A 13,784-nucleotide genomic window follows, 5' to 3' on the forward strand; every position below is an offset into this window, starting at 1 on the left:
GCCGAACCTATTATCACTAACATACATCGACATGTAACTTGATCGCGCAATGTTTGGTTTGATATTGATGTACCGTGTCATCTCGAGAAGTCGCGCCATCTCGGACGCGTTTGAGAACCTGGTGCGACAAGAAGTAAAACAGCTGGACTTGACGGGGATGATATGTGACGGGCGGCTGATCTAAATGTGTAGAATCGCATATAAGCCATTTCGGTTCTTGGAGGAAGGTAAATGTGTTGACATGTTGTGAGGGAAGATTAAGGGAAGATAGTCAGAGGTGGTTGCGACGATAATAACAAGCATCACGTGAGCATTGTTCATCTCGTGACACTACATTAAGATTTTGTCTCGATTCAATCTGATTTATCTCGTTATAGCGTCTAGAACCATTTCAGTATCCATCAAATTCCAATCGAACGATTGGATATTTAGTTAAAAAAGGACTTTTGACTTGCTCGGAAGCAGCAAATGTGCTCTTGTTATTAGTGGATGTGTGCGACCAAATCTTTCAACATGTTATTTCTTCTTCGAAATAACTTGTGTTGAATTCTGAGCAGATCCTTATTGCGGGTCAAGAAGATCGAATTAATGCTATATTTCTGACCTATATTTACATTGTCACTGGTGTAAGGTTACTTCAATTGAGGTATGTGCAACGGTCTAACTTGATTAACAAGCACTATAAAACCTAATTTCTATCCACCGTTCTCTGCGAAAGATCAATCTAATCCTTTCATAAATCTTCAGGTACAGCTTCCTTCTTGCTCTTGTTCTTCTTGCCTTTCTTTCCCTTCTTCTTATTGCTGAGATTTGTCAATACATATGCTTGAGGTTGAATCCACTCAACAGCATCCCGAGCATCTGTTTCACAGGGCCATGATGGTCCAACATCAACTCTGTAGGGTCGATTGGTGAGTGTTTGATCTCTCGCTCCGATGACATCTCTTTGTGGACACAAATCAGGCTCAACAACATCCCAATCAATCATGTCGTCGCATCGGGATAACTCAAGGTCGATGTCACATTCTCGATCAGTAAGATCGTGTTCGAAGAGACACTTTCTGGCGTTTCGAATTTCCAAGCATTGCTGGTCAAGGTCATCTACCGCCGCTTTGTAGTTCGAACAGAAAATGTCGAAATTTTCATTTTCGAGAGCCCAAGTGATTGATTCGGCGAATTTGTCCGAAGAGAGTGGTCCATATGGGGCGCCAGGTTTGCGGTCTTGGAAATTTTTAATGTCCAAGTCCTCGGGACTTGCTGTTGTTCTGCAGGCGTCTCTTAGTTTGCTTGCATACCCTTCAAGAGGATCAAGTAGTTCTGCGATTAGTTCATCAGAATAGGTACCTTCTTGGAATAGCATCGAAGTTCGTTCCTGTATCTTTAACGTTCCCCCTTCTGAAATCGAGTCCTGGAAGGGTGCTAGTATACCATTCAATGTTTTATGTCCCTTGATGACATCAGTAAGCCGATCTCGCCTAGCTAAAATGTCCTTGTATGTGTCCTCTAAGAAAGTTAAACAACACTGCCTTCTATGTTTAAACTGTTTGGGATCTAACTCCGAAGCCGTAGTAGAAGCATGGTATAGCCATTCGCTAGGTTTCGTGGCCCTGTCGTGTCCGTGGCACTGGACGCTTGAGTGATGGATCCACTCCCACTCGAACCAACCCTCGGGTAGCGCTTGGCCTTTTGAGGCTAAACTTGAACTCCATGAATCTAGAGATCTCTGGAAGTGGCCATCAAAACTTGTGTGCCTGTAGAATGCCTGGTAGTATCGTTTTAGACAATAGTACATCTCAATAGTGCTCTCCGGCTTTGTTTCTCCATAAACAATTTTAGCTATCTTTGATTCGAGGCTTGCCAAGGAAGCCGTCCTTTGCTTTCTGATTTCTTCGTGGCTGGATTTTGGCAGGTCCCACCAGTATCCTGGAATGTGTTCCCTTTGGAGCCTTTCGATCTTGAGTAAATTGGGTTTTGGGAATTTCATAGAAAACTTTCTAGCTGGACCCCTCAAACGAAGCGTTGTAATACAGTTAAGCAGCGTCTCTAAATTGACCTCGCCTATCATTCGGTGGTACCACACGTCTTTGAAGGTGACATCCAGGCTGACCAGGGTTGAGTGGCGAATGAGATGACAAAAAGGTCCGACGCCGACTTGATAAATCTCCTTGTCAGATGGGAGCATGAGTTTCCATCGTCGAATTTTAGTGAGTGTTTCTTCAAACCCAGGTTCGAGAAGATCACCATCATCCATGACACATTTTTCATCATCAATTATTTGATTGTAACGTGTCAGTGAGCACATGAATCCTCGTAAAGGAACGCGATGCGCTCTGTATTTTAGTAAATTGCTCTTCTCGAAAACGTAACCCGTTCTCGGGAAGGTGACCATAAAAACGTTTTGTCCGTACAGAACATCTTCGGACTCTTCCCATATTTGACGATTTGTCCGCATAATTGACGTGCCCAGACCAAGTGGGGTATAGGATATTTCGGAGGGCTTGCCAGGCGTCTTTCTTGATTTCCGACCTCCTAGGCAATCCCATTCTGCCAGCAAAGGGGTCGTAAGGAGATGTCCATATATAAATCTGCGAATTTCGTAGGGGAAACTTGTGAGAAATGAGTGTTCCGTCACTGGGCGACTAGCTGTAGTCGGAGTTATGTTCGAACCGTTGATCTCCATGATAATTTTGTCATTTTTAATTTCTGTTGATAGTGCTCCAGTAACCCAATAGTATTGCTTGTTTGTTGTCTGTGGATGATCTAACGTAATGTCTTGTGCTGGGAGGATATAGTTGTTCTGTGTCCAGAATACAGACAAAGGGGCAACGTAACGACAAAGTTATTTTTAACCTTCAAAGAAGATCTCAGAATAGATGGTAGAGAAGAAGAAAGAAGATTTTTATATGTGCAAGAAATCAAAACTTTTAAGAATTCCCAATATTCACAACGGACAAATATAGAGTGAGTGAAGTGGAGTTATCTTAATCAAGGACAAGCCTACCGACGCATTTTGATAATTGCAATCACAGTCTAGTAACCTGAACCAGGGAATGGATGGTACCAACAGAGTATATAATGAATAAACAGCAGTAAAATAAATAACGAAATTGGCAATGTACACATGTTAAACTATATTCAGAACGAGGTAAAGAGTAAAAATCTTATTGGAATGATTACAATTTGGCCAACAAAGAATATTTATTAAAACAAACAAAGAGAATGTAGCGTCGTCAACGTAATACGGAAAGATTTAAAAATAGTTTAGATTAAATGTTGGGCTTCTTTGTCCGTACTCCCCAGTCTCCAGTATATTCCAGAGCGCAAAAGTGACAAATTTAGAAATCATTAGTGACTTGACGCAAGATTTAGTCAGATCTTTGGCAGCAGGAGTACACTAGTAAATACTTGCACTCTAACTCAGTTTGCAATCTACTACATCAATAATTTTGAAGTTTCAGCTCTTGATCCTGAGTGAGTGGTTATTTTCTCCTTAGTTGTTTGAAGATAGCTGAAAATATTCTAGAGTGTAGCAAAATATACTTTGAGATAATGTGGCCGACTTATTACAAATAGAGTAAAGATCTTGATGATAATAAAAGCTATACATGGTATTACAAAAGCCTATTCTTCTTACCGCTGGTGAGTAATTATGTCTGCTGAGAATAATAATTGTCAAAAATCTCCAAAGCCACCTGCGGGCTTTTTTAAGCCTAAACTCACATTTCTTTTTGCCTTATGCAAATTTCACTATTATTAAGAAATCAAGCTCCAGCTATTTAACACCATTCAGTATTTGTTATTACCACCATTTGTTACTGAGCACCGACGAAAGGAAACCTTTCACAAATATACTTGATTTTTGAAGCTAAATATCTATTCTGAAACACTTCCTACCTTCACCTCTTATAAGCCAATGTAGACATCTCCCAAAGCTTTATCTCAGATGGATGGAATTTTCCATATTCACGGTAAAATGACACAAACCAAGCTCGGTATTAATCTAAAAGGAGCAGCTCCAAAGACCAGAAGTCCTCTCCAAAACTGCCAAAAATTACTCTATTTTCCCACCAACCCGCACTACTAACAAAATCTCACGAGTTAATACACTAAAGCTAATCTAAATTGCATTCAACTTCAAATGGCAGGCACGCGTGAGCTACATCCTACGCTATACAACCCGCGCAGGCTGCCACAAGTTTGCCTATAGCTTTTGTTCTATTTACATTAAGGATAAATCATTTAGTAGAGTAAAGCAGAGCAAAAGGCAGCTCAACCTACAATTGAATAGCGGGGTTTAAGTATCATACTTACTAGGTTAGAATATGTTTTATCCGGTGACAAAAGAACCTGCCTAATATAATACCACCGGCCGATCAAATTTTATCGGCTCAAGATATAAAGACTCTTCGACTTCAAGTTTCAGAGACAGATGAACGATATACTTAGTATATTGCAGCATCTATCGAACGATTTGGAAATCGTCCTTTGGAAGACTGCATTTGGACACACTTCATACCGCGAGAGAATCGAATAGCTGCGCCCCCACAATATTCAATCATTCGAATCTTGGAAACGCGTCTAGATTGTTCTAAATTTTATGTGGAAATAGGCTTCACAGTCTGCGTTAAGTTTACGCTGGAGAGTCACGCAAGTGATGCTGCTACTTCTATCTACTCAAATGAAGTATGTTTAATATGATTATCGTTAAAAAAGAGTATGAATAGCGTCAAGGTTATCAAGCCAAGTATAATTATGAATCTCTAATCTACTCACTGTTACCCACTCGACACACATTCAAGAATATCAATACAAGAATTACCACATAAAAGTTCTTAACTCAAGAAGTAAATATCTAATCCTATCGACTAATCCCCTTCTCCTGCGCCACAATCTGCATAGCAACAAACCTCGAATAAGTCCTACAAAGTGCCAAACTCCCGCCCATGAACCAGAACCCAGGATGTCCACTCGGTCTCCACATCGCATTAACCTCGCCCTCCTCATCCAGATCCCACACATCCTTACACCGATCCGCGACTGTATCACCCAGAATCTTGCGCACTGAGGTCCGCATGTTGTCGAAACCAGTCGCGAGCACCACGACGTCGGCGTCCATCTTCGTGCCGTCCGCGAGAACGAGAGCGTTGGACTCAAAATGAGAGATCCCGTCTGGTGATTGCTTGATCCCGATTTTACCATCGATGATGAGCTTGGAACAGCCGACGTCGATGTAGTATCCACCGCCGCGGGTGATGTATTTGCGGTAGATGCCCGATTTGTCTTCGCCGAAATCGAGCTTGAAGCCGGCTTTGATGAGGCCTTCGATGTTTTCTTTCTCGGCTTGTTTGATCTTTTCTGTGAGCCCGACGTTGAGTGCAAATTGGGCGGGGATGGGGAGAGATTGACCGGCGATGTCGGCGTCCTCAGTTGGTGGGCCAGTCTCGTCGTACATTCCTTCGTGGAGCATGAAGAGGCCCGTTGCGGCTGAGATTACGTAGGTGCCTCGTCTTTGGATCATGGTGACTGATGCGCCGTTCTCGTAGTAGTTTTGGGCGATGTCGTGGCCTGAGTTGCCGGTGCCAACGACGACGACTTTCTTGCCTGCTGCTGCGCCGGTGATGGAGGCATCTTGGTGTTGGCTTCCGTGGTAGACTGTCCCCTTGAAATCGGACTGGCCTGGGAAAGTTGGGATTTTGGCTTCTCCTGCGTGACCTGTGGCAAAGATAACGTGGTTTGGATGCAGAGAGCGTACGCTGCCATCACCTCGCTTAATATCGACTGTCCAGTTCTTCTTCTCATCTGAATAGACAGCGGAGGTGATGGTGCTGGAAGTCCAGACATTGAGTTCCATAAGAGAAGCGTACGACTCGAACCAGTCGCCTAATTTGTCTTTTGGTGTGAATAAAGGCCAATTTGTAGGAAACTTTAAGAATGCCATATGTGTGTATTGAACGGGATCGTGAGTGACAAGGGTACGATATCGGAAGCGCCAGTTGTCTCCAACACGTGGATTTCGGTCGACGAGGAGGCAAGATGTACCCATTGCTTGCAATCTCGCTGCAGTGTTCAATCCCGATTGCCCTAGATAATTGTTAGCTTTGATTGAATACATCCTTTTGGATAACTCACCAGCACCAATGATCAGCACTGTTGGCTCGTCATCAAGGAATTCCTTTTGTCTCTCTCTTCTTTCCAGCCAGTTGCCCGTGATGGCACCGCCTTCCAGAGAATTGTTACCACCATGTGGTCTTCTTAAACCTGCATTCTCCTCATAACCTTTCAATTCCTGCAGAGCAGTATATATCATATATCCCTTCCACGCGCCATCGGAACCCTGACACAGTCTCAACATACCAGATCCTCTGCCAACTTTTGTCTCAAAGTCGAACATACTTTCAACCCACTCTAAACCTTCAACCGGGGAAGAGAGGTTCGGAGCAAATTTTCCAGTCGTTCTAAGTTTGAGGTTGTGCATCCCAGTATGTGCGAGATTATCGGAGAAGTATAGAGAGAGTTTGTCAAGACCATGCAGGGTACGAATATCCCACGACACGGCCAACATATCTCTCCACCAACTGTCTTGATGCATGACTGTTGGAAGAGCAGCGACATCGTTGTTTTTGAGGATTGTTCCCAGCTTGCTTAGCCATTGTTGGGCTACAGAAACTGGCTCGACAGTCTTTTTCTCTTCAATGTGGATGACAGGTGCTTTTGCAGCAGGAAGCTGAATTGTGTGTCGTTCGGCAAACATTATGAAAAGATAGATATATAATACGTGATGAAGATGTTAAGGAGGAATGAGTAGGATCGATTGAGGTCGTGGAGTAGCTCTTTTATGGCATAGAAGGTGGAGATAGCGGTCCATCTTTATGACATTGGACTTATTAGCATTCATTTAGATGCCAACAAAGTCAGAGACATTCGCCGTGCATACTCTTGAAGATTGACAGGTCCTACGCTTGATCGGGCTTCAGATGGCCCGTTGATGCTGTTCTTTAGATATGAAACGTTGGGGAAGGTTTTCCGAGGCGCGAGGCGGGGAAAGTGGAGCGACGCGGGGTGAGGGGTCCCGGAGGCAGGCCCAGTATGCTAAGGTGGGTTCTTAAGATATCTCGTTCGATATTGACAGTAAGTATGCCTCGGATATGTATGCCAGTCTACAATGATCGGGCAATTCAACTCGGATTTTTTCCTTTCGTATCACCCAAGAGATGTCTTTGCTGCCGGCTAGGTTGCCTTTTTTAAGCGAGGTCTATTTGGACTGGACTATTTGGGAAATACCTACCTACCTAGGTAGGTAGGTAGGGATCTTACGAGATCTTTCTCTGGCAGAGTGGCTATGTATTTAGTTTGCAGTGTGAAATGAAGAACAATGTCTGGACGTAACACTTTTGTCGAAGACAAGAAATCTCTAAAACTTGTTCAAGATAGCAAATGTATATCACTGTGTCAGTCCGATGGCCTAACCGATCATTCCCCTTTTCGATCAAAACATCGTTACCCTTCAGGTGGTAGAGGGTTGATGTCTTTTACAGTCGCTTGTAGGTCCCCTATAAATGAATCACATAGAGACCAAGATTGAGGATATTCACGAAAGAAAATAAGAATAAAAGTAGTAATGTTCGAGAATGCCGGAAAATAAGTGTAATTTCTTATGCTTGGCTTTAAGCTATACATTGGAATTCTATCCCATTACGCGGTAGAATTCGCGGTAGAACTTTAATACTTCAAACCTCAAACTGGTGTATTAAAATTCTACCGCGTAAACTGCAGCCCCAAATTGTGGTATTATACTCCACGTATCTCCTCCACATGCTCAGTATTGCTCTTCTTAGCTTCTGCGGTTTTATCAGCAACAGCAACACGTCTCATTTCAGCGTCAATTGCCTCTTGAGGACGAGCCGTCGATTTCGCAGCCTTATCGCCAAAGGGAATAATGAGATGGTGGCCAGAGTCCTTGTCAAAATACTCGTCAATATCCTCAAGAGTTCTGTTGGAAGTTTCGGGATAGAGGAAGTAAACGACTGGCACGAAAAGCAGGTTAAAAGCAGCAAAGACTGTGACGCGTTAGCAACTTGCCCATTTTGGAACGTATTTTGACCAGATACTTACTAATGTAGAAGCGATATCCAATATTTCGGATGCCTGTGGGGGTAAACTGGGTGCACACAAATCCGAAGAGCCAATTCGTACTCGTCGCCGATGCGGATCCAATTGTGCGCATGGCCATACTATTAATCTCAGATCCAAAAATCCAAGGGACCATGCCCCACGTGCAGCCAAATACGGCGTAATAAAAGAACAAAAAGGTAATGGCAACGGCACCCCACTCAAAAGGTGCACTAGCTTGAGAGCCAACAGCAATAGAGACCATGACATATGCGAGACACTGAAGTCCTAGACCTCCGAGCATCAACTGTCTTCTGCCAAATCTTTCAATCATCCAGAAGCAAAGAGCCGAAGAAATCATGTATGAGGTTGCGTTGCATCCGGTCAAGACTCGAGCCATAAATTCGGAAAGGCCAATATTTTCGGTTAAAATGATTGGGAAGTAGTAACTGAATTTCTTTGTAAGCTTCAGGTACCCTTTAAGATGGAGACTGCATCTTACTTTAGTGCGTTTATTCCGCCAAATTGCTGCATGAATTGGCCACCGCATCCAAGGAGCAGCCTCTTAAGATGACCACTTCTGTCGCGACATAAGATTACTTCCTTGAAAGAGATGCGCGATTGGCGCTCAATGTTATAAGCCTCCTCAATAGATAACAGCTCATTGACGACGATTGGTTCATCAGCAGATAAGTCTTTACCGAGGAAACGGCGCAGAGCTTCGTGTGCTTCATCGCGACGGTCTTTCATGATAAGCCATCTTGGCGATTCTGGTACCAATGGTAGAAGGGTAATCATGACGATGCACGGAACCAGCTTTCCAATGTCATTAGCAGGAATTTAAAGCCGCTGGGGTGAGAGCGTTACCTGAATTGCCATAGGAAGTCGCCATTGCGCCGAACTGTTGATGTACGAGCAGCCGAGTGTGAGCCAACTAGCGATGCAGTAGAACACAACATTGTGAAGCACGACAATCACCGAAAGCTTTCCTCGCCTTGGACCACGACTGCATTCTGCTTGATACATTCCACAGGTGGAAGATATCAGTCCTAACACGATTAGCAACCTTCCACAGCAGGAGTCAAATTGTCGAATACTAACCATTACCAAAACCATTAACTAGGCGGCCAATGATCAATTGAGGAAAGTGAAAGGAGGTGAACTGAAGAATGGCTCCAATTGAAGACCAGAACGCTCCTAATCGAAGAGTGTTTTTGCGTCCTAGTTTATCACCACATAACGCAGCCAGTAAACATCCTGCCAGATTTCCTAGCTACTCTGGTCAACAACCGGCATTCTTGACAAAGACAAAGAGGCATACCGAGAATGAACTTGCTGTGATACCCTGGATATCTGAATTTTTTGTTTGTGGAAAAGTATCGATGAAGTAGGAGCTAATCAAAATTCCTGCCGTAATACCTTGATCATAACCGTACCAGGCTTGTGCCGCAGAGTTGGCCGCCGTGAGTACGATTTCAAGAGGGTATCCCGTAAGTCTGTTTCTGACTCCTGATTTCGCCATGATGTAGAGAATCGTTCGTGAGAGTTGATGATCTAGAAAAAGGCAATGAAAGCAGATGCAGAATTCCGGGCAAGCGTAAGAAAAACTCTGGTACTTATACCACCTAAGCAAAGAAACAAATAGTAAGTGACAGGAAGCAAATAGATGAAGACTAGGTAGAATCGAGACTAGTACTGGTAGCGGGGTCTGGGGTAGTTGGGGTATCTGGGGAATAAATGGGGAAAATAAACTGTACCTTGATTTTCAAAATCCACCCAAGCTTATAACATGGGTTAAGCCAAGAAAGGTAAAATATGCTTGGACTCCATCTTCTCAACATTGATTTCTTGAAGTTAAGCGGCGTGAAAGTCGGTAGACATTCCGAGTGTCCTGGTGGTGGAGGGCCATCCTAGGAATGACCTTTCGATTCAGGTGTCCATACAAATGGTCGGAAACACGAGTAAGAAGATGCCGTAGAGCAAAATTAGGCTTGCTAGACAAGTCACGTCACTAACCTGATCATCGCAAGCGTTCCAAACACCTGCACTAAAGAGGTTGCCAGAGACGCATTGCTGATGAAGAGGAAAATGGAATTTCAAAGGCACAATATTGATTGAGTCGTAGCTGGAAGTCTGTGGTGTTCAGAAGGCCTTGGTGGGGATAGAAACCTGGTGTGATCGACCGGAGTTCGCTATGTCACATATCGAACGTGGTTATTTTGCTTGATGAAAATGAGAAAGGAAAGGACCACACGGACAAAGTAATTGCGGCGAGACATGGCCCGCTAGCGTACACACGTGACGTACTCAACCCCGCTCTTCAGCATATCATGTTCGTGAATGGGGTCTCCCTATTCACGAAATATGATAGTTTACCAATGATGTAGACGTAAAGTTCGTAAATAAAACCACTTTTACCATCCATTCTATTTATAAAAACACTCTCTAAATAGCCTATTTAGCTAGGCTAAGTAAGTTGAAAGCATAGAGGTTTGGGGAAAGCAAACACATCTATTACAGAACTGTTCGTGAACCGGATAATTCAGTCGGGTTTTTAACCAACAGCAACACTAAATTGTGAATGGGTACTTCAAAGTAGGTTTAGGTAAACATTGCCCTAAACACGAATAGGAGATAAAAGTGGATAACCCATTCAGGAATAGTGTCTACCTCAGGCATCAATCACAGTTGTGTGGGCATTTCCTCAGTGCATTGCCATCCATTATGAATCGTTCTCTTCCTTTATGGAATTTGCCCAAACATTTCTCACAAAGGGCTTGCTTCACCCCTAAAGTCCGTGGCCTCCGTCTCGGGCAGGTATGTGACAACTAGGTTTGGATTCTGGAGTCGAGATGCTTCCCCCAGAATACGACGATCTGCACCGAGGTGCCTGTCGGTCGCAACATGGCCCGCGCAAGATATCTTGGACGCTTGAGGGTGCTGGCGGTGTCAACTCATCTTGAATCTCCACTTCTGTGCAGATATTTCTCCTCTTTACGAGGATTGCGTCTGTGGAGAACCTTGTAAGCAATGCCTTGAGGATTCCTTCGGCCCCGTCATCATTGCTTTGGTGGTAGATTACGGATCTCGATTTCCGCTCTGGGAGCCTGTCAATTTTCCATATCAATCATTCATACATGGCCCGAATCTTTGCTACCAAATCTGTTGTTTATTTTGTGCATTTTGTGCATTTTGGCAGCGACGTCAATCACCAAACTCTCACGAAGATGCTATGGAGCTCAGTAAGGTAGTGTAAGTTGAATCATTTCCTCAACAGAAGCGATTGTCATCTACAAAGTTGAGATTGACTTTGTTTCTCTGCATCTAACCATCCGACTATTGTTGAAGTCGAGTGATTCTCGTGAGTTTCGGCAGTGGGGTACTTAAAGTCGTTTCTGTTTGCCGCCCTGCTACCTTTATTCAATCTTCTCCCAAAAGCTAATTCGGGCCATGTAGCTGTTCTCAATGTCGCCAACGGAAAATAAAATGTGATCGGACATTGCCGGAATGTGGGTTTTGTGCGAGCATAGACGCCGATTGTTCGTATGTCCTCTCTCAAAAGAAGAGGGGCTTGCGGGCCGGCTACGTTTCGAAGTTGGAGAATCGACTTGGTTCGTTTTGGAGCGCTAAGGGATAGTATTTGGCTGACCCAAGAACAGATAGGTTGGAAGAAGAGGTGCGCGCATTGAAGTCGCAGGCCCAACCCAGTAAGTGACATCCTAATTGTCTTCTATCTATTGCTGATGAAGCAGTTCAAGTCCAGCATCTTCTTGTGTCAAGCCCTTCGGAACTTCTCACACCACCGGGCCAGCAGGAGGGAAGTTTTCATCTTTCTTCACCTAGGTCTCATAGTGACCGAGGACCACTGGCACCCGAGCTCGACTTCAGTTCGTTGCCGTTGACATGTCTCCAAGAACTATGCAACGCATGGTTTGAACGGTACCATCCATGGTTTCCAGTTCTTCACAAACTTTCCGTATTGGGAACACTTCAAGATGAAGCGCCCTTATCGGAATCCCCTCTTCTCATCGTCATCAAGGCTATTGTTGCAGTCACGATACCACACTGGTGTTCATCCAATCCACTTTCCCAGGAGGAGCGTAAGCGGCTTTCCGAGCTCTTTCGCGAGCAAGTTATAATTCAGTCAATCAGCAACCTATCTTTGCAATCACTGCAAGCTGTCTTGATCGTCACAAACATAGACTATGGCGGTGGCAAACTCTCTGAATTCTGGAATCTGGTTGCGCTTTGTAAAAGGTATGTCTCTTGCTTGATAGTCGAGGATGTATGTTGACCGAACTAGGATGGGTGTCCAGCTTGGACTACGGGACTTGGTTGCGAATAAGGGAGACAATTTCAACAAGCTATCTACAATCCCTCCTAGAATGATTTCAGCGCCCTCCTCGCTCATCGAGCTTGAAGAAAAGATACGAGCTTATTGGATGACCGAAGTGCTTGACAGCATGTCGTCACTCGGAGCTGGTTGGAATCTCAGCTTATCACGACCCGAGAATGAGGCATGGTTTCCATGCAATGAAACTGTTTGGTCATTTCCTGAGAATGCGACGTCTTTCTCGTCATTCGGTGACTCAGAAGTCTCTTCGGCATTCTCGGTTTACCTCAATCTTGTTACACACCAACTTTATCAAGTCCACGTATTTCTTCAGCAGTCATACGATGCTTCATCGGCAGTTGATCGAACACGATGGCAGGCGCAGTGTAGTATGCATCCCTTTCATTTCTTCTTCAACTGCGTTTCTGCCTTCACAGGTCGAGGGGCTTTAAATTCTTTACCATAACACTCAATTTTGATCGACGAAACAGACCAAGAAAAATCCATGTGCTAATCCCTCGTAGTGGTGGTAGACGATCATCTGAACAAATGGAGGGCGTCTGATCTTACAATTGACAACCCTAGCCACGCAGGATTTCAATCGGATTCTACTTCAGTATTAACTTCTGTAACCTTTGACACGTAAGTCATCGAACTGGATTTGCCGTTCTTATTTAACACCGTCTTCAGTGCAATAATAGCGTTGTACCAGCGCCTCGCTCTTCCTCCAAAAGGTCTCGGCGAAGTTCACGGGCCCTGGTATTATGCCATCCAGCGTTGCCTGAGCGCGTGCGACTCGATGAGTACTACCATTCGTGCCATTGCCGATGCGGATCTGGAAAATATGAGTCCACATACCATCTTTTGCATCTTTGTAGCCGCACGGTTTTACCTCGTTCACGCAAAGATTCTTTCTGTCGAGATACCTCGTTCCCTAGATCTCTTGATTTATGGGTTGAAGACTTGTGGGCAAAGATGGTACTTTGCAAGACGACTGGAGAGAGTTTTATATACCGCCATTTCGGAGAGGCAAGTTGCTATTAGTAAGAGCATTTTACCTTCCCAATTCTGGGATTTGCAGTATAGTTCATTGGATATCGATCATGTTCTTAGCATCTGGGCTGAAGACAATACAAGTTGAAATGAAAAGCTACAGTGAAAGGGAGTACTCACATGGTGGAATGGATTTAGAGCCGGAGATAAAGGGGCTGCCAAGGTAAAACTTTCAAAAGCTCATCACGGCGGAGCTAAACAACAATTTTGAAAGATAATCTGCGTGCGCTTACTACCAAATTCTCTCAAAATCAAACACTCAATAGGAATGTAATCATTTGAGCGAGGA

At 44.1% G+C, this 13,784-nt stretch overlaps 4 protein-coding genes across 4 annotated transcripts; 1 reads left to right on the forward strand and 3 right to left on the reverse strand.

Moving 5' to 3' along the window:
- Positions 1-733: 733 nt before the first annotated feature.
- On the reverse strand, positions 734-2,680 carry GLAREA_06623 (uncharacterized protein; the record flags this gene model as incomplete). The annotated part of the gene is made up of 1 exon (XM_008080571.1): positions 734-2,680. One exon carries the CDS (start codon positions 2,678-2,680, stop codon positions 734-736), a length of 1,947 nt encoding a protein of 648 aa, XP_008078762.1.
- A 2,178-nt stretch (positions 2,681-4,858) lies between these two features.
- Positions 4,859-6,751, reverse strand: GLAREA_06624 (FAD/NAD(P)-binding protein; the record flags this gene model as incomplete). The annotated part of the gene is made up of 2 exons (XM_008080572.1): positions 4,859-6,081; positions 6,130-6,751. The coding sequence occupies 2 exons, from the start codon at positions 6,749-6,751 to the stop codon at positions 4,859-4,861; spliced, it is 1,845 nt and encodes a 614-aa protein (XP_008078763.1).
- A 1,037-nt stretch (positions 6,752-7,788) lies between these two features.
- GLAREA_06625 (MFS general substrate transporter) lies at positions 7,789-9,631 on the reverse strand (the record flags this gene model as incomplete). Its single annotated transcript, XM_008080573.1, has 6 exons — positions 7,789-8,057; positions 8,113-8,558; positions 8,612-8,925; positions 8,977-9,158; positions 9,211-9,382; positions 9,431-9,631. 6 exons carry the CDS (start codon positions 9,629-9,631, stop codon positions 7,789-7,791), a joined length of 1,584 nt encoding a protein of 527 aa, XP_008078764.1.
- A 1,985-nt stretch (positions 9,632-11,616) lies between these two features.
- GLAREA_06626 (uncharacterized protein) lies at positions 11,617-13,583 on the forward strand (the record flags this gene model as incomplete). Its single annotated transcript, XM_008080574.1, has 6 exons — positions 11,617-11,720; positions 11,773-11,816; positions 11,862-12,366; positions 12,413-12,831; positions 12,967-13,084; positions 13,133-13,583. The coding sequence occupies 6 exons, from the start codon at positions 11,617-11,619 to the stop codon at positions 13,581-13,583; spliced, it is 1,641 nt and encodes a 546-aa protein (XP_008078765.1).
- Between the last annotated feature and the right edge of the window lie 201 nt (positions 13,584-13,784).

This window comes from Glarea lozoyensis, assembly GCF_000409485.1.
Source record: "Glarea lozoyensis ATCC 20868 chromosome Unknown GLAREA14, whole genome shotgun sequence".
In the NCBI taxonomy this organism is placed as follows: domain Eukaryota; kingdom Fungi; phylum Ascomycota; class Leotiomycetes; order Helotiales; family Helotiaceae; genus Glarea; species Glarea lozoyensis.